Below are 20688 nucleotides of genomic sequence, written 5' to 3' on the forward strand. Positions count from 1 at the left end.
ATAGCTGATTTTTTCATACATTCAATTTATTGAAATACTTAAACATACTAAGCAATGAATAATTTGTTACAGACATTTAAGTCAGTTAGAAAACCATTGACTATAAAACTTAATTGATTATAAAGCACAGATATACTGGAGGCAAAAGTCCCCTATTTACAAACCCACTAGCTTCATGAGATGGCAAAAACTGCTTACCTTCCTTAGTTTACAGTATCCCTTCCCTATCCTCATTCATTGTGACTCTTAATACATTGACATGTAAGGCTGCTGAGAATACCTGGCATACAGTGAGTGCTCCTGAAAGTGTTGGTCGATAAAATGTTGTGGTATTTATTTTTTCTGTTGGATAGAGTATTCTTATTGTTTTATTTGTTATTCCTTCTACATTCTCTAGATGTTTTATATTCTGCATTTTGTTTTAAGAAAAACAGTATTTAGAAAATTGTGTGTGTGTGTGTGTGTGTGTGTGTGTGTGTATGTGTGTGTATTGTATATCTTCCAGGTGTCTGAAATAACTTTCAATTCTGATGAGCATTCCTTTCTTTACTTTCTTGGTTGGAACAATGTACTGTACAACTAAGAACTAAAGAAGCTTGGCATATGGCTTATGTATTTGAGGACCTGTATTCAGTGTTTCCTTTTTAAGAAGAGAAACCCCAAAGTTCCATGGTTATTTTCCTCAAGGTTACATGGCTGGTATTAGGTCTAGAGTATGTCTTTTGGCTCCTTAAAATGTCTTTGCTTTTGTCTTCTGTGATGAGTATAAGTTTTTTGACAGTGCATAAGTAATGTCTCAAAGACAGACAGGAAGGACTTACGCACAACTGCTTTTAATCTGTTCATTGGTCCAGCTAAATTTACCCTAAGACTGAGATTTCATCAGGGTTTTGGGAGCTTGATATTACTTCTCTCCAAGTTGGATGGTCATGCACTCACTCTCAGGGCATCCCAGCTTGTGGTCTTCAGTGTAGAAGACTCAGAGATTGGGTCTCCAGTGCAAACAGCTGTTGTTGCCCTGGGATTCCCAAACAAGGAAACTTGAACACAGGAGAGCACACTGCTGTGTGAGCCAAGACTGCTGAAACATGAAGTCAGGATTCTTTGTAGAAATCAGTCGCCTAAGACTGTGTTAGCTCCTGTTTCAGATTACACAAGAGAAAATAAACGGAAAGGTCAGTGGAGCAGTTACAGCGCTGCCCTTTTCCGTGGTAATCAGCAGACCATGTAGCAGAGACGTGAACAGGAGCGTGACTCGAAAGAGGCCTGGGAAAGAGCTGGCAGCTTCTGCGTGTGACAATCCTGGTGCTCCCAGGACTGACCAGATGGGCCATCTCACAGGCTTTCCCTTCAGTAATTCTGATTTATTGCAGTCAGAGGATTTTTTTTTCTACTTAGGCAATCATGTTTTCACTTTGCCGGGAGACCCCAAGAATTTTAATATTGACCATTAATCATACCTTAGTAAACTGCAAGGGCAATACATTATTAATTTGCTCACAACCATGAGACAAGGTGCAGTGATTAAAATTAATTTCTTGCTCCATTTTGCTAATTTATTATAATTAATTAATCTGTTTAGAAGTCAAAATATGTTTACATTAATGGCTATATAGTAGGTGTTTCCCTGTGATTCTTCAACCATATAGCATTTCCATTCAAAAAGTACAATTCTAATGATAAATATTTTACAATGAAAAGAAATGAGTTCCATATGGGCTTTAAAATAATATCATCCAGTGGACCATATTTAGTAATTGTGAATTAAATATAAATATTTCACTAAAAAGTGGAGATTTTACATGTGAAAAGATTTTTCAGCAGTTCTTTCTAGCCTTTTCTCATGTGTGGCTATGTGCCAGAATTAGGAAAGAGAGTTTAACAAACAGTAGCACCTATTTACTCTCAGGACACTGTTGTAGGTTGGAACAATTCTACTTGTTAAAGGAGCAAAGTTGTCAATGGAATCCCTTTTCCTTTCTCCTGAAAATTATAAATAATTTTGGTATTAGCATCATTTTTCTGTTATTGAAGAGAACATCTTAAAAATTAAGTTTGACTGTATGCTAAGAAAAAAGTTATTTAAATACCATTTGTTTTATAAAATCAGAAAGTAAGGAGTTAACTATTGTGGTCTTATGATTTTTGTTTATTTTGTGTGTGTGTGTGTGTGTGTGTGTGTGTGTGTGTGAGAGAGAGAGAGAGAGAGAGAGAGAGAGAGAGAGAGAGAGAGAGAGAGAGAGAGAGAGAGACAGAGAGAGAGACAGAGAGAGAGAGACAGAGAGAGAGACAGAGAGAGAGACAGAGAGAGAGACAGAGAGAGAGACAGAGAGAGAGACAGAGAGAGAGAGACAGAGAGAGAGAGACAGAGAGAGAGACAGAGAGAGAGAGACAGAGAGAGAGAGAGAGAGAGACAGAGAGAGACAGAGAGAGAGAGAGACAGAGAGAGACAGAGACAGAGAGAGACAGAGACAGAGACAGAGAGAGACAGAGACAGAGAGAGTGACAGAGAGAGAACCAGAACCCATTGCCACAGGAATGTGTCTGAGTGCCAGAATACAGAACATGTGGAGGCCAGAGGCCAATTCTTGGGAATCAGTTCTCTTCTGCCACCTTGTGGGATCCTGGAATCAAACTTAGAGGTGAGGTCAGCCAGAAAGTGCCTTCACTCACAGAGCCATCTTCCTCCCTCTGAATAGGATGTGTAGATCAGATACCTTGGGTATCTTTCTTTACCTTGCCCTGTTTGACACAGGCTCTCTTACTTGTCCCTAAGTATGTAAGGCTAGCTGTCAAGAGAGCTGACTGGGGCTACTCTGCCATCACTTCCATTTCTCCTCAGGACCTCTGCGATTATATGCACACTTTATGTTTGTTCTAGAGATGCAAATCACTTTACCTACCGAGCCACCCCCCAGCCTCTATCAGTACTTTCCTTAACACATTCCTATGCTTTCCTTTCTGCTTTGCTATTTTCAGGCACAGAGAGTCTTATCTCTGCTCACAATGGCTGGTGCATACTGGACATAAAATAGATGTTCACCGAGTATGTGAGGAGTGGGCTACTTACACTACTTGCTCGACACCTTCACTAACATGGTTCCAATTCTGCCATTTCTAGGTAAAAGTCAAGAGTGTATTTTAAAGTGGCTAAAGCTTGGAAATGTTCCTGGAATTGAAATGGAATGTTAAACATTCATGCACTTTTCTTGATTAGGGACACTTAAAAATAAGTAATCGTGTTGAACCACATTAGTATGGCTCAGATAGTAAAGGTAATATGGACAGCAGGGATGTGGAACCTTGTGAGTAATATTTATATCCTTGCGAGCATGCCTTTATAGCTGTGGTACTCTGTTATGTCCCACATTTCAAACGCACCCATTTTGGTCACACATATGCTCTACTACAGTATGCCAGTCTTATCAGCAAGCGGGTCGACTAGTAGGGCTGTCTAGCCTTACATTTGAAACTCCAAAACTGTGAGCTAAATACGTTTTTCCTTTACAGAGATATGTTTTTAATTTAGGTAAAAGTAATTTTTGACAATTGATACAAATAAGCAATGCTTTATGATCCTGTCTGTCCCCACTCTCTCTTATTCTCCTTCCACTTCTCGTGACCCCCTTTTCATCCCAACTAAATCTGGTATGTGCTCAAGCTTGCAACAGTGAGGTCATGCCCAGAAGACAGCAGTTTGTAGTGCTCCGCTTCATTACCTGCCTCTTACGGTCTTCTCACCTGCCGTTCTGTGGTGCTGCCTGGCTGTGTAGCGTGTGATGTAGATACCCCATTCATATCCATTTATAGCTCTCTCTTTATCAAGTTAGGTGCCTCAGTTGTTTTGTTGTAGTAACATGAAACGGACTAAGGCAAACATGCACTACGATGTCAAAGTTTAAATTATTTTCAATGATCAGTTTTGTGTGACAGAATTCTAGTACTTTCAACATTTTCTGTTTAAGAAAGACTTCATTAATTTATAGTCCCATACTAGAATCACCCTTCTCATTATTGCCTTTAGAACATTTTTCTGCTAATGTGGTGGTGTATAAGTATAATTCTAGCATTGTGGGAGCTGAAGTATTGGGGCTTTGCTGTTGTTAAATATTTGCTTTTGATTGAGGGACAAAAAGTACTCATTGTAAAGTCTTAAATACTTAGCAATCATTTTGTGACCTCAATATTTGGATACTTCTGTGTATTGTCGATGTTTTCCCAGTAAGAAGAAAGCTTCTGCTAGCCATCTATATTGATTATTTTTATGTTGCTGTGAGAAGACACCATGACAAAGGTAAATTATAGATGAGTTGTTTTGGGCTTATGGTTTCAGAGGGTTAGAGGCCATGGTGGCAGAGCAGAGGTAGCAGGTGACAGGCCCTGGGATGTTCGAGAGACCTTCGAAGCCTTACAGCCTGCTTCCAAGACATCTCCAACAAGACCACACCTCTTAATCCTTCCCAAATGTTTCTGCCAAGTGGAGCCCATGTATTCAAACATATGAGCCTACTGAGGTCATTTTCTTCCAAACCAGCACAACACCTGGATCTGTTTAGTGACTGACTCAGTGCTCTTTTCACCTTCTAAGAGCTCAGACTCTCCTGCTCTTTTCTTAAATCTCTTCTCTTTAACTATTACAAATCTTTCTTGAGTGTCTACCTTTGTGCTTCTTGCCTAGATAGTTAATTTTCATTAAACAGAATTAAAAGCAACCACTACAACTCATAATCTGAGCTATATAGGAAGGATCTTACCCCCAGGGTTTCTTTTATTTTTATGCTCACTCTCAAGTACTTTAGAATGGATTCTACATCAGAGACATTTTCAGTTAGGACATGAACCATTTTTTACAACACAACTGTGGCATTCAGAACTCTGTCTTAAATTGGAGCTTTGGTATTGACATAGGATCTGACATAGATGGCATAGGTCATCTTCTAGGAAAACACATTTTAACCTGTTCCATTGTCTTTCTCACATTCTTATCTCCTTTTACTTTCTCACGGCAGTCTGCCTATTGGTTTACTTAATTCATTCCATTAAAAAAAAAAAAAAAAAAAAAACAACTCAGATTTCACCCGCACACCTGTGTATTACAGTGAGTATGGAAAACTGAGAACAAATGATATGTTTACATGACTGTATTCTTATGACATAGATTCTCAGAGATGCTTCAACTTTGCAACAAAATATAAATCTCTCTAATTAACACGTACACTAAAGTTTAAACAAGTGTTATAAATAAAAGGAAACTGCAATGCTTAAAAATAGTGATGTAGTGCCACTTCCTTTTGGAAAAACGGTACAGCCCATACCTACAAAGTACATGCTGAGCACCATGGGAATGGTCCCACTGTGCCATCATTGATCCCCCATGACCTATGAGGTGTCTCTGCATTCAACAGGGGCAGGGAGGGCAGAGAAAAGAACTAAAGTGGCTTATTTAATGTCACATGCGGAGGCTAGAAATAAGCAAACCTGGACTGATTACTTGTAGAGATGAAGCTGTAGTTATCCTGTGCTGTTACGCCTAATTACAAGATGAATAGCCTTAGGAGTAAAACCTAGGCACTGCCTTCCTAAGGACGAATGGCTTTAGTTAGAAATTTTATTGAAGATACCTCCTGGGGCCAATAATGATACATCTTATTGGTTTTATTTTCCTGACCTTGAATAACTTATGTATTTATTTGCCTGTATTTTCCCTTTATATATATAAAAGTTTAATTCATATATGTTGCATCTGATAGTATTTACAATAGTTTTTTATGCCTGTTCAAAATGCTTGATCTTATATTAACATCATAATACAGTTTTGGTTACTGAAATTTGACCTAGTTTTTAAAGTATTCTATAAATTCATAGAAAAAAATATTAAGGGAGATGACTGTAGCCCGAGAGGGCATAGGCATGATGAGCTTGCTGTACCTCCAGGCATTTTCTTTTCTGAGCCATAGTGATTTCAAAGTGGAATGTGCATTCCTGTATCACAAGCTCTGGGGCTGACCTTGAGGGGAGTCAAAATATTTAGCAAAAGTAAGAGAGTGCTATAATCCTGTTTTCATCAGAACTTTACCAAGTGGAGCACTGGAACATAATCCTAGCAAATTTTGTAAGAATGATAAAAACCTTAAATCTGAGAATGTGTTTTTAATGCATCATATATAGATTGACAATAAAATTATATTTAGCCTTTTAAAAATAAGTTACTATTTTTCTTAGCATTATGATCATTTGTATTTCTTTTTGTATTAAATCCAGATTTCTTTTGTTAGTTTTTTCATATTGTTCAGGTAGTTGCTCTGAATCAACTTCCTTTAAAAAAGGACTGGAAGGTCCAGCGGTGGTGGCACCCACTTTTAATCCCAGCACTTGGGAAGGAGAGGCAGGGGGATAGCTGTCAGTTTGAGGCCAGCCTGGTATACAAAGTGAGTCAAGGACAACCAAGGCTATACAGAGAAACCATGTCTTGAAAAACCAAAAACCAAAAACAAACAAACAAACAAAACCAACCATCCAAACAATACAACCCAAGAAGGACTGCATGTAAAAAGGATCTCAATGAAATAAAATACACCTAAAGAAGTGGATCTGACAAGTGTATGAAACTATTTTTAAACAGAAAAAAACCTTCTCATGCTTTCAAGAGTTTTTTGTTGTTTTGTTTTGTTTCTCTGTCTCTGTCCCTCCCTCCCTCCCTCCCTCCCTCCCTCCCTCCCTCTCTCTCTTTTAAATTCTGTCAGATCTGTAACCTGCTTTGTTTGCCTAAATCATTATTTTAAGTATTTTGAAACCCTTGCCACTGCTTAAGTTCATAGGAAATTGAATTTTTTTCAATCTTGAATAAAGTACCTGAAGTAGAGGCCAGGGTTAGCGATGGGGCCTGTGCTGTCCTCTCAGTGCGACTTCTATTTTCTTGTTGCTTCCACCATTGTAAGGCAAACCTAGTATCATTCTTTTATCGTCTCGTATATTCAGTGCCTCATTCACACAGCACTTTCCCAGCTGTACCAAGAGGGCCAGCTGTCTTTCTGGATAAGGACTAGAGTGAATCTTGGATTCTCTTACATACTTTGTTTGCCCTCATTCTTCTTAGAGACAATTTTTTTTTTTTTTTTTTTTTTGAGAAAGGATTTCCATGTGGCCTCGGCTATTCTATACTCACTTTGTAAACCTGCCTGACCTTGCACTCAGAGATCCACATGCCTGTGTCTCCTTGAGTGCTGGATTACAGGCGTGCTCCACTGGGCCCCGCTCCATCTTGTCACTTAATAATTAAATACTTTCTTCGTAACTTTATTGAACTAGCGTCTCATAATAAGCTAGGTAGATCACCTCCTATAGTTTGGTTATAAACAGTGCCATAATTTCATACTCAGGTGCTTTTATTTCTTTTGGAATGTATCTAAAGAATAAATTTCTAAAAAAGGAGCCACTTAAATAAAGCAGTTTTGAAATTTTAATAATGGATGCCAGATTGTACTTCTGTATTCTAATAAAGAATCCCCTTCCCATCCCAACTGCATTCTGTCCTTACTGAATGGAACGGAAGGGTGAGATTTGGACCTTCTTTGATTTATATATATATATATATATATATATATATATATATATATATATATATATATATATATATTTATTTATCATCTCTCTCTCTCTCTCTCTCTCTCTCTCTCTCTCTGTAATTTTAAAAAATGTTTGTAGTTTTGATCCCATTAGAAATGATTGTGGTATTAAGGCTGACATTTAAATGACAATTACAGGTTTCTATGTAATTAAACATGCCATTTTTTTCTTGCTACTTTGTAATGGTATCTTCTCATTCATTAGTTTCTATATGTGACCTCAGCCAATGACTATTTCAGAAACCCAGTTAGTTCACAAGCTCTGTTTCACATGCTATCAGTTCCATAAATAGAGTTGTATAAACATAGCTTTACATACCTACTGAGATTCGAATGGATATTATATAAAAAATATCTAGCTGATTTAATAATATAAAATCATAAGCATTATGGAAAACTGGTTTCTCAAAGTACTACTCACATTTCATAAAAGAAAAAGAGAGCAGGGTAAGGGAGGTTGAGAACAGGATCCTTGCAAAGGAAAAACAAAAGATCTCTAAAACCCACAGAAAGCCAAACAGTTTCCCTCTCTTCAAAGGTGTAATCTGTAGTTATTCTAATTTATCAGTCATTTTCTAATAATGATCATCTGGCATCGTTTTTGTTCTCTTTTTCCATTTCTGTAGTTTGTGTGTGTATGCAGGTCCTAAAACCTTTCGTAGGAGTCCGTTCCCTCCTTCATCACATAGATTGTAGGGATCAGCTGAGCTCAGTTGGGTGGTAGCAAGCACATTTATTCACTGAGCCATTTACCTGGTCCCATTTCTTCCTTTAGGACTTTAGTTACATTTGAGTTCTCATTCTTTCTTTTTTTCTTTTTCTTTTTTGTGATATAGTACTTTAGTTTACATTTTATTGGGCCAGTTTTAAATTTATTGACTGTATAGCATCAAATTTATATAGATTTCTGTCTGTTTAACTAAGTTCATGTCTTGTTTTTTGTTTTTGTTTTTGCTAGTTAGTATTGTGGGGTCCACTCAAATCTAACATAACTCAAACATCAGATTGTTTTTAAGCAAAATCCCAAGCATTCAATTTTATCAATAAGGACTCAGGAGCTAGATGCTGGAGAGAAAGCCTGCTATCTCAGACAGACAGAGAGAGCACATAGCTGACCTTGCTACTCAGCTGACATCCCAGAAGCAAAAAGCCCCTTCTCCTCCATGTTGTCTTAAAAACCCTTCAAACTCAATGTCCTTTCTTTCTACTTCCTGTGTGTCTCTCTAGCCCGCTCCTGACTACCTCTCACTCTGTGCTTCTGTTTTTGTTCTCCATGTTCACTCCACGTCAACTGGTTGCTTGCTCTTTCTCTTGACCTGTGGTTGACTTTATTTAATTCTGTTTACAGAAAGCTCTTGGATTAAAGGTTTGTGCTAAGGCAGAGACAGACCAAAGCCAGAAACAGGTTTTTCCAGTACAGTCTTGGGGTTCGTAGTGTGATCGCATATGCTGCAACACCAATCACTATAAATGACAGCTCATTTATTGTAATCAAGCTTCTACAGATGGATCAGGACTGCTGAACAGACTTAGGAGCTGAACTGTGACTATGAAGGGACGTTGTACAGCATGTTTAACGCATAAAACCATAAGCAAGGGGCAGTGGGGTGGGCTGTAGCATTGCCCAATTGTATTTTGACATACGGGGTTGAGCAAGGGACTTTTCATGCTGAGACTATGAACTTAGTTTGACTGGCCAGCAAGATGGAGTAGTTGTCCTTGAGATGTCTGGACTTAGACAACTGTCTCCTTACAACTTGTCCTTGAGATGGCTGGACTCAGATAAGTGTTTCCTTACAGCTGAAGTTGTTCAGCTAATGGGAAGTCCCCAGCTCCCTTAAGGCAGAACCTTGAACTTAGTGTTTCAGTATGATCAAGTGGAGTCTTTAAACAAAATAGTATTACTTAGAATAAGTTTCTTTCGCTTGTTCCCACCAGTTAGCTTGCCAGATTTTGTATATTCTCTATGTATTTCCATCTAATTTCATACTGTCTGCTGGTAATGTATTATCTCTCCACCCCCCGCCCCCAGATTTACAGAAGATGCCATAAAGAAATTCGTCTTGCAGTTGTGGTACCTGTATTTTTTACATGAAAGATCTGAGTGCTGGCTAGTTTTATGTCAATTTGACATAAGCTAGAGTCATCAAAGAGGAAGGAGCCTAAGTTGAGAAAATGGCCTTCATAAGATGGGCTGTAGGCAAGCCTATATGGCATTTTCTTAATTAGTAATTGATGTGGGGCAGACTCAGCCCCACATTGTGGGCGAGGCCTCCCTTGGGTTCTATATGGCTGAGCAAACTACTCTGAGCAAGCCAGTTAGCAGCATTTCTCCATGTCTTCTACATCCGTTCTGGCCTCCAGCTTCCTGCTCTAGATGAGTTCCTGCTGGACCCTCTTCAGTGATGAACAATGACTTGGAAACCACATAAGTCCTTTCCTCCTCATGCTGCTTTTGGTCCTGGTGTTTCATTATATTAGTAACCCTGACTAAGACGAAGACAGGTTTCCTCACGTGTATTACTTTAGTTTTCTAGTTTCTTTTTCCAAGTTTGCTTCAGATGTAAAGGTTACTTCATGAAAGCAAGTAGGGCTTTTGTTGTTGTATTTACTTATTTTTCCATCCATCAGTAATGATCCTGGGATCCCGGGGAACTGGAGGAGGATCAGGAGCAACTATGTGCTTGCTGTGCCTATCTGTTTGGGGCTTTTCAGTTTCACGCTATGCTTTCTGGCCTTTGTGATGTGACATGATATGGCTGTTTCCATGGTCAGATGATTTAGGGTAAGGCTAGCCGAACTACAGCCCACAGGTCAGATTAGACCTGCCACCTCCTGTTTTTGTGAATACACGGTTATTGGAAACAACCAAGCCTTTCATTAACATATTATTTGTGGCCTCTTTCATGCTTCAGAGACACATTGAGTAGCTGTGACAAAAGGACCAGATGGCTGGCAAAACCTCTGCCCTATAGCAGGAAAATTTCGTGAAGCTCTGCTGTAGAGTAATTTTATTTTCTTGCTGATTTGACTATATGATTTGACTATTTGACTTCTTTTATAGGAGGGCAAAATTTCTAACTTCTTTTCTTTCTTTTGTACTTTTTCAAAGGTATAAGAAGTTCAGCCAGGTTTTGCGTGACATCGGAGAGAATGAAGGTGGTATCGACAAGTTCTCCAGAGGTTATGAGTCATTTGGCATCCACAGATGTACTGATGGTGGCATATACTGCAAAGAATGGGCCCCAGGAGCAGAAGGAGTTTTTCTTACTGGAGAATTCAGTGAGTATTTTGAAAGCATTGCGGATATTAATATTTTATTTTTCTGTCATGAAGACTTAATTTGCATTTTTAATTATATTAATATTAATGATTCAAATGGTTATCTGACTTTCCAGCTAGTGTTACAGAATTCACTAAATATTTTACTTCATGTGCTATAATTGCTTCTGTTATCATATAGTACATATATTTCTGACTCTACTTTCTGGTATACAATGCATAAGAAATAACAGGATGTGAGGAAAATAGTGTAAGAAAGAGTATGACAAATTTACTCAACATTGTTGCCATGTTATGATCAGAAGGACAAACAGTATTGCTGAAAGTTTGGCATGGATAGTCTATGAGCTTTTGCAGTGGCTAGCCGGTGTCATGTTTCTTGGATCCTTTGTAGTCTTATATGGCTTTTGAATCTTCAGTAAATGTTGACATTGAATTTACTTTATAGGGACCTTGATCACTGAGATGTTGTTTGTTTTTGTCATCTTCATCTTTCCTTTCTTTTGTCATCTGTACTATTATTTACACTAGACAGAATTAAGACTATGAAAAGAGTACAATGTCAAGAAATAGAGCCTCTTAGTCTAGTGGTTAGAAGGAACACAAAAACCTGTAAGATAGCCTGCTATGCTTTATGCTTGGAGGATAAGCAAATATCATAATACAAGAAAGAAGAACACTCTATTTTGAAAGTTAAATAACTGGAAAAAAAAACAGACATTGTCAAAAAGTCTTTGATATCAGCAAATGAAACATGAAAATGATTGTAATCTTTAGTATTATAAAGGGGTTTAATACGTGATATTTGATGTTGTCAGATAAAATGTTTTGCATGATGTATTAATCTCTTTCTACACATGCTGGAAATGCCAAATGTATAGGGATAGATTGTTGTTGTCAGGGGATGAGGGTAGGAGGGTACTGTCTGGAATGATAAAAGTGTTCTAAACCATAGGTATGTGCTAGTGTATTAGTTTCTTTTGGCTGATGTGACAAAACACCATGATCAGAAATGACTTACAGGAAAAAGGGTTTATTTGGCTTACAGTTCCAGATGTAGAGCCCATTTTTGGAGAGGAAGTGTGACAGCAGGTGAGTATCTAGAGTAGTTGAGTGTGTGCATCTTCAACCACAGGTAGAACAGAGAGAAAGGGGGGGGGGGAGAGACAGAGAGAGAGAGAGAGAGACAGAGAGAGACAGAGACACAGAGAGAAAGGGAGAGAGACAGAGAGAAAGGGAGAGAGAGAAAGGGAGAAAGATAATGAATTAGAAGTGTGGTGAGACTGTGAACCTCCAAAACCTGCCCCCAGGGATGTACTCCCTCCATCCTTAAAGTTCTATAACATCCTCAGCAACACTGCTAACTGTGGACCCAAGTGTCCAGAGATGTGAGCTTATGAGGGCATTTCTCTTTCAAATCGCCATAAGTGATTATGTGACTGCATGTATTAATCATACTACATGGAACTATATATAGAAAGTAGATTTTCCTGCATGTAAGTTATTGCTTAAAGAATTAACCAAAGCCAAACATGTTCATACAAGCTCCCTGGACCTAGGAGGCTTGGGTCTGGAATCCTGACTGGAGTGGGGAGGGGATGAAGAAAAGATAGAAACACAGATACAGAAAAGCTGGGGTCAGGTGGGCTGTGCACACTCTTATGGAGTGGTGTCACCTACAGCAGCAACTTGGAACTTCAGCATGTTTGTTGTATACAACAGAAGGCCAGGGCTTAACTGGTTGCTGTCAGAGGCTTCTGCGGGGGAGGGCAGCAGTTTCAGGCTGCAGTCATACAAGAGGAGGAAGCTGCCGTTGCTAGGTTTTACACGCATTGGTCTATTGTTGGAAGCACTATACTTGCACTCATTGCCAACATTTATGTTCAGATCCGAGGAAGTCTTTGCCAGTTTCTCTGAACCTTCCCCATGTGGGGGAAGGCCTAGCCAATTTCACATGGGGCTGAGGCCTTCATTCTTGACATGACTGGCTCATTTCAAACAATACTCAAGACTTCATTAGCTCAAAACTTGACTCACTCCCTACAGCGTGCCTCTAATTCCAGCAGGTAGGAGATAGAGGTAGGCAATTTTTTTTTATTTTATTTTTATTTTTATTTTTTATTTTTATGAGTTTGGTGCCAGTCTGGGCTACATTGTGAGTTCTAGATCAAGGCCTATATAATGAGACCTTGTCTTGAAAAAAAAAAGAATTTAGAAGTTTTAGTTTTTAGCTATGGCAGTGCTGTCCAAGGGAAATAAAATTCATCACCCCCATGTAATTCAAGATTTTTAGTAGTAATATGAAGCATAAGAACACTTTAATGAATTTTATAATATTTTATTTACCCCAATGTATAAGGCATTATCAATTGAACATATATTGGTTTTAAAACTCATTAACAGATATTTTTATTCTCCTTTTTAAAGTATGTCTTTGAAATCTCATTATGGCAAATATGATCACAGATGCTGACTTTTCATGAGAAATACTTATCACATATTTTGATTTAACAAAATTGTCAGTTTAAGAGTAGATTCACAGACTCAGAATTTATTTCAACTTAGTTAAAAATGTCTTAGTGACTGACTTGAATAACAGTTTTAAATATTAAATTTAATAAACCAATAAAATTAACGAAAATAAATTAATGTAAAATTCCATTTCTTAGTAACATTAAATAACCTCATTTCAATTTCCCAATACCTGCATTTGGTACTTGATCTTTATTAATATTTACTTTTTTAAAAATTCAGTTCTGAGAATTGAACTTTGGGCCTTAAACATACTAAGCAAGTGTTCTACAACTGAGCTATGCTCCACCCCACACCTCGAATGCTCATATTTTTTGTTTTTTTTTTTTATTTCCATTTATTACACTGTGAATATTTATTGAGAATATCTTCATTGAGAGTATTCAAGTTAGGATGGGCTTTCTCCCATTTGTTTGTTTTCTATGTGTGTTTTGTATGTTTGTGCATGCATGTTTGTGAAGTCTAGAGGGTACCTTGCAGGAGGTACCCTCATTCCACTACATGGGTTCTGTGGATTGAACTCAGGTCTGAAGGCTTGGTGGCATCTTGCTGGCCCACAAAAGTTAAATTTTTTTATAACACTCTCACTCTCAAAAGTACTATAAGCAGTTCAACTAAAAGGTACTGGTATTTTATTCTCTGTCATATAGAATAGTTTTTATAAATATCAAAATATATGTAATAAACTATGAAATGTATATTATCAAAATATAGTTATCACAAATGTTGATTTATTAAAACTACCAGTGATGTTTGAAAATTAGATTTAAAAATTTTAAGCACTCTATTTAAGTTTAATGCTTTACTATTAAAAGTACAATGATTTAAATCCTTTTGTAAAGTGAAATTAAAGCTATGTGGGTCACATTTCAAAAAAATACATTTTTTGTTAAATTGTGTGTGTGTTGTGTGTTGTGTGTGTTGTGTGTGTGTGTTGTGTGTGTGTGTTGTGTGTATATGGCGTGTGTGTGGTGTGTGTGTGGTGTGTGTGTGTGTGGTGTGTGTGTGTGTGTGGTGTGTGTGTGTGGTGTGTGTGTGTGTGTGTGGTGTGTGTGTGTGTGGTGTGTGTGTGTGTGTGTGTGGTGTGTGTGTGGTGTGTGGGTGTGTGGGTGGGTGTGTGTGTGTGGTTTGTGTGTGTGGTGTGTGTGGTGTGTGTGTGTGTGTGTGGTGTGTGTGTGTGTGTGTGTGTGTGTGTGTGTGTGTGTGTGTGTTTGGCTTAGAGGACAAGTTGTAGGAGTCTGTTCTTTTCTTCCTCCATGTGAGTACCCAGGATCTAACTGAGGTTGTCAGGCTTGGTGGCAGGCACCTTTACTGGCTGATCCATGTTGCTCTCTAGTTCTCTATATTTTAATGTGAAGAAGTCCTGTGTTAACCTTTTCCTTTGTGTTGAATTGATTCTAAAATCCCACCTTTTGTTAAAATATATTGCCTAATTTTAATGCTTTCTATATCCTGGAAATGGTGTTTACCCAAATGATTTTTGATCAACCAAAATTTATTTAATGCTTAAGGAAATAAGTGTCATCAGATTTAGTGAATGAGCTTCCATTAATTTTTTAAACTGTGCAGTAGGATAACAATGGAAATGAAATTGTGATTAAAAGCATCAAGATCAGACAACATTTTAGAGATATTCAAGTATCAAACCAATTAATTTTTAGTAAATAGAGGGAAGATAAATTGTTTTTCTGCCCATCATTACATGGTCTCCCTGTGAGGTCTCTACATGTGTCACTCAAGGGCTGGGCGCTGTGATTCCTGATGGAAAGTTGGTGGTTTATCTGTATTACTTAGTGAGATACTGTCTCCAGACAACAAAGTGAAACAAACAAACAACAACAAAAACAGCTCAATCTGGGCCATAGTTTTAAGGGAGCTGGCTTGGCTCCTCTGGAGGCCCTGGATGCCAGCTCCCACACTGAAAGAATGGAATCTTTATAAAAGTCAGAGCAGAGACAAATTTATGAAGCAGTCATGCATGTATTTATTTCAGTGAGTGTGTGAGTAGCAAGTGAGCACAAGTATAAAACACAGAAGTTTGTTGATGATGATAATCTAGTTCAAAATATATCATTAAAAACATTACTTAACCACTCCCCTCCCCTAATGCAACAGATTCTGTTTTGGTTTGCCTTTTAAATAAATCTTATCCTTTTTTTTTCTTATTTGGATAGGTCATTTTTACAAATTTATTTAAATAATTTATTCAGATTACATCTAAATTATTAAACTCTCACTGTATCTTCCCGTTCCGCCCTCCCTCCCTTTTTCTCCTTATTCCCCTCTCCTAGGTCTCTGACTGAAGGGGACCTCCTCCCCTGCCATATGATTACTGCTTATCAGGTCTCGTCCTGGTAGCCTGCTTAGTCTTCCTCTGAGTGTCATCAGGGCTCCCCACCAAGGGGAAGTAGTCATAGGGGACACCAGAGTTCATGTCAGAGTCAGTCCTTGCTCTCCACACAGTTGTGGAGAATGAGCGGTCCATTGGCTAGATCTGAATTTGGGGGGGTGGGAGCGGTCTAGGTTTACTGCATGACTTGTCCTTGGTTGCCACAGTAGTTTGAGGAGTCCCCCTGCATCCAGATCTACTAGCCTTAATGGTCTTCTTGTAGGTTTCTAGGACCCTCTGGATTCTTCTATTTCCCCATTCTCCCTTACCTCTCTCACCTGGAGTCCCAAGTGGAAGTCCTAGCATCTATCCCAATCTCCTGCTGAGTGAAGACTTTCAGGGGACATCTCTGTTGGGCTAGTATCCAATTATAAGTGAGTATATACCATGTATATCTGTCTGGGTCTGGGTTAACTTACTCAGGATGATTATTTCTAGTTCCATCCATTTGCCTGCAAATTTCAAAGTTTTCTTGCTTTTAATAGATGAGTAGTCTTCCGTAGTGTAAAATACCACTGTTTCTTTATCCATTCTTCAACTAAGGGACATCTAGGTTGTTTCCAGATTCTAGCTATTATGATTAATGCTGCTATGAACATGGTTGAGCATATGTCTTTGTTGTGTGGTGGAACATCTTTTGGGTATATTCCAAGGGGTGGAACAGCTGGATCTTGAGGTAGCCATATTCCTAGTTTTCTGTTCGATTCCATGTAGAATCCAGGATAATGGAGAAACATCTTGTGACATTACTGATCTCCTGGGGCGTGGAGGTGGGATCAATGGAAGAGTCCTGGGGTGGCTCTAAACAACTTTGATGTAGCAGTCAAATGTGATTTGCCCTTTGCCTTGATTACTCAAACAATCCAGACCAGCCTTATGTCAATGAGGTCTGGAGTATGAATTCTGTTTTATAGAGATGCTCAGTAAATTGAGGGCACCTGTCCCCTCAAGGTAAGAATACAACCTACATTTTGTTTATTATCTTGTTTTCATGGGAATACCATGGAATGTACCTGTCTAGATGAGGCCTATGAAAATCACTATACTGTATTCTCATAGGGAACACAGTTGCTAGTGTATTTCAGTTATTGACTGAAATGTCATTATATAGCACATGCCTGTATATATATATATACCAGATAATAGTCGCATTTTTGTGTATAAACTTTGCAGATTTCCATGTTGTCTCTGAGTATGAGTTGCTTTTTGTTTGCTTTTTTTTATTTTTATTTTTGTTTTTCTTAAGGAAGGAGGTTGGATAGGCAGGAGAGTATTCTGCTTAGATGTTTAGAAGTTTCTTGGTTTCTCACTCATGGATTCCAATGGAGCTTCAAAGGAGTTCTTTGCCTGGTAGACATTTTCAACTCCCCATGAGTTGAAACTTCTGTGCATTGTTACATGGTTTACCTTCAGTTCGCTTACTGGAGTTTTGAAGTTTCTATAAAGCAGAGCTTTAGGACTATTCTGGGAACTGCTCAGCAGAGGGGAGGCAAATTGCAAGCTAGGCCAGAAGAGCTTTAGAGTACTGCTTACCAAAACAGTGTCCCTGCTGAGAAATGGGCTCTGTAATGTGTGCGACTCTAAAATAAGCAATCAGCGCAAAGGCACTTTGTGCAAAGTTTTCAGTACTTCCCCTCACTTTCCAACAGGATGTGGGATCTTGAGCCCCTCTTCTGTTTATTAGATTTAGTGAATTTGCTTCTGCTTCACAGACACAAGTCGTGATGCCCACAGAACACTGAGCACGGAAGTGTATTCTTCTTTCCTGTTACAGGCATGCAGTCCGCGTCTACCTCCTGCATCTTGTGAAATGAATGTTTCCTCTTAGCCACCATCCCATGAATGACAATTCTTCTCATTATAATTCTGAGGCATAATATTATATGAAATGATGAACTGTGAGTATGACAGCCAATAAGCTCCTCAAGTATTAGGAAAGTTTGAAGAAGGATAACTTGCAAGAAATAAATTATGTGTAGGTGAGATGAGAAAAAGATACACATTTAAATGAACTTTAAATGCTGTTGTTTTTTTTTTTTTTCATGAGCTTTACATTCCACTTTACTTGAAATAAAACTGGAAGCTATGAAGTTTGTTTTGTATTCATTGTTTCTGTAAATGAAGGTAGTTCAGAATGCTTATAGAAGATCTAAACTAATAGAGCCCTCCATCAGAAGATGGGTTGATATATGCTTTTGTTTATATTTTGAGTTAAAGAGGTTTGTGTAATTCATAAACACACTCATCCATGTTTGTGTATTTTCCTTGTCCCGTTTTAACTAATATTTCCATTCTGTGTACAGATTTAGACCCCAGTTGTGCTAGATCACAGAGTCTTGCTGGAATGCTTAATGGGATTACATTTGTGGAGACGCATCCTTCCTAGGATTTTAGAAGATTGCTGTTAGAGTCCTTAATGCTAGAAGGGAGATTTTGAACTGCATGACATAAGTAGTAATTTTCTATCATCACATTGCATTTTTATAAAAATCCTCTTAAAATTTATGCTGTGTGGATAAGATGGAACTTCCTGTTAGTTTTTAAAATTTGATATTTCAGTTGTATCTAAAGTTTGTAAACTTTAAAAATGAATTTTTAGTAGCTTTTCTATTGAAATTTTAACAGTTTTGACTATCAGAATGACTTTATTAAAGTCACCATTTATTCACACAAAAGTATTCTTTTATTAAATTAGAAGCTCTCCTAAAGGAGTGATGTTCTATTTTATAATAGTCACATCTAGCCACGACTTTGACAGATTTTGACATAGACCAACATTTTCCGGCTCCTGACAACAATGCAGCTATTCATCTTAACTTGAATGAAGGAACTGTCACTCATGATAGACATTTAAGAACATTCCAGTTTAATTTGTTGGTGTTTCATTTCTTACGCCACAGATAGCAGAAGTCTTAGTATCATGTTGCATTGTGGAAAGGTTTATAGAAATGCAGCTTACCTGTTAAAGGTGGGCAGCATGTTCCCCCAGGTCCTTAGCCTCAGAGCATCAAATGACATTTTGGTCATTTTTGTGATGCCCCGAGAATTGCTGCTGTAGCTGGGTTCTCATCTCAATCTTGTCTCAAACTCACTTTCTTTTTCTCTACTCCTGGCTTGAATTCTTCACATTTTACTTTCTTATTGAAAATAGTTTTTGTTTCATATCATGTATTTTGATTATGATTTCCCTTTCCCATACCCATCAAAATCCACACCTTTCTTTCTTTCACTAGAATACAAACATGCTTCTAAAACAAAAGCGAAACAAAACAAAACAAAGAAACTCTGCATAGGAATAGGACAAAACAAACAGAAAAAAAGCCAAGGTGGGGGGGGGAAGTACACACGCACATATACACAGGCACACATACCCCTCCCCCCTCCACATACACATACACAAAACACTTAGAGATGCTGTTAAACACACAGAAAATCCATAAAAGTAAAATCAGAAGCTATAAAATAATAAGCAAAATATCTGTATGGAAAGAAAAATGCCCAGGCTAAACATTGTGAGACAAAATCTTTTCAAAATATCTTTGAGTTCCTTTTGTGTTGGCCATTTACTTCTGAGCATGGGGCCTACCCTTAAGTGTGGTTTGTACACTCAGTGAGACTTGCAGAGACTGTGGCAGCATGTACAGGTCTAAGCCAGGTTGGGCCTCAGTGTTAAAAGGGAAAGAAAACATTAGCCCACCCTCATCCCTAACCCAGAAGCTATCAGCAATTGATAACCACTCACAAAAGAAAATTTAATTTTTTTCGAATAGAGTCTCATTGGGTATATAAACTACGTTGTTGATTCTTATCAATATTTTCCTAAAAATATGAAAACGTTTTAAAACATGAATAGACTTTTATGGGGGAAAAATAAACTACCATTTTATTGTGTTTTGGCAGTTTCTCATGTGAAAGTGTGGATATATCAGTTTTCAGATTTCCAAAGCCCCTCCTCTCATGATGGATTTCAGGAAAAAAAAAAAAAAGATTCAGTGATCCTGGGGGTTTGTACACTAGTAGCTGAAATACTTCTAATGTGCTCTTTAGGAACCTCAAAATAACTATTTTCTTAGCAAGAATGAATGTGCTTAAGCACTGAGGTACTTATGCAAGAAGTCATTGCCCGGTAAGCATGGAGAGAGACAGTTTAGTTTTCACTCGGTTTTTGGATGCTTAACATTTATCTCTATTTTTTAATCTTAATTTTTAACCTTATCAGTGTAGAGTGGTATTCTCAGAACATAAAATTAATCAGTTTAAAGTGTATGTATGTCTTAGGTTCTGTTGCTGCAAGTTTGTTTGGCTTATATTTCCATATTGCTATTTATCATCGGAGGAAGTCGGGACAGGAACTCAAACAGGGCAGATACTTTGAGGCAGGAGCTGATATAGAGGCTGTGGAGGGGTGCTGCTTACTGGCTTGCCCCCACCATGGCTTTCTTAGCCTGCTTTCTTATAGAACCCAGGACCACCTGCCCCCCTCATTCACTAATTAAAAAAATGCCTTACAGCTGTATTCTCTCAATTGAGTTTCCCTGTTTTCAGATAATTATATTTTGTGTGTCAAGCTGACACAAGACTAGACTTAACAAAGTATAATGTATTGTATGATTATTATTATGGTCTAATTACAGAGCACATTGTTATTCATACTACTCCACCCACCCAACAGAGCTATTCCCTCTCCATGTGACACATGGTGCTTTTATGTATGGCTTCTTTCACTTAGTATTAAGTTTGAAGATCTATTTTTGTGATATATACTAAGCCCCTGGAATTCATTTCTTCTTAAGGCCAATTGATATGTTTATGTACTTCCTGAATCAACAAATCAACATGGTTTTTACTTTTGTCTTTGTG

The 20688-nt window shown here is 38.0% G+C and overlaps 1 protein-coding gene across 1 annotated transcript in view; it reads left to right on the plus strand.

The window, feature by feature from the left end:
- The window catches only part of LOC127192808 (1,4-alpha-glucan-branching enzyme), a 115476-nt gene that overhangs the window by 35233 nt on the left and 59555 nt on the right, over positions 1-20688 (plus strand). Inside the window, exon 2 of the mRNA XM_051150134.1 lies at positions 10738-10907. Within this exon, the coding sequence (XP_051006091.1) occupies positions 10738-10907 (170 nt within the window). The remainder of the gene's footprint in view (positions 1-10737; positions 10908-20688) is intronic.

The sequence above is a fragment of the Acomys russatus genome, chromosome 8 (genome assembly GCF_903995435.1).
Source record: "Acomys russatus chromosome 8, mAcoRus1.1, whole genome shotgun sequence".
Lineage (NCBI taxonomy): Eukaryota > Metazoa > Chordata > Mammalia > Rodentia > Muridae > Acomys > Acomys russatus.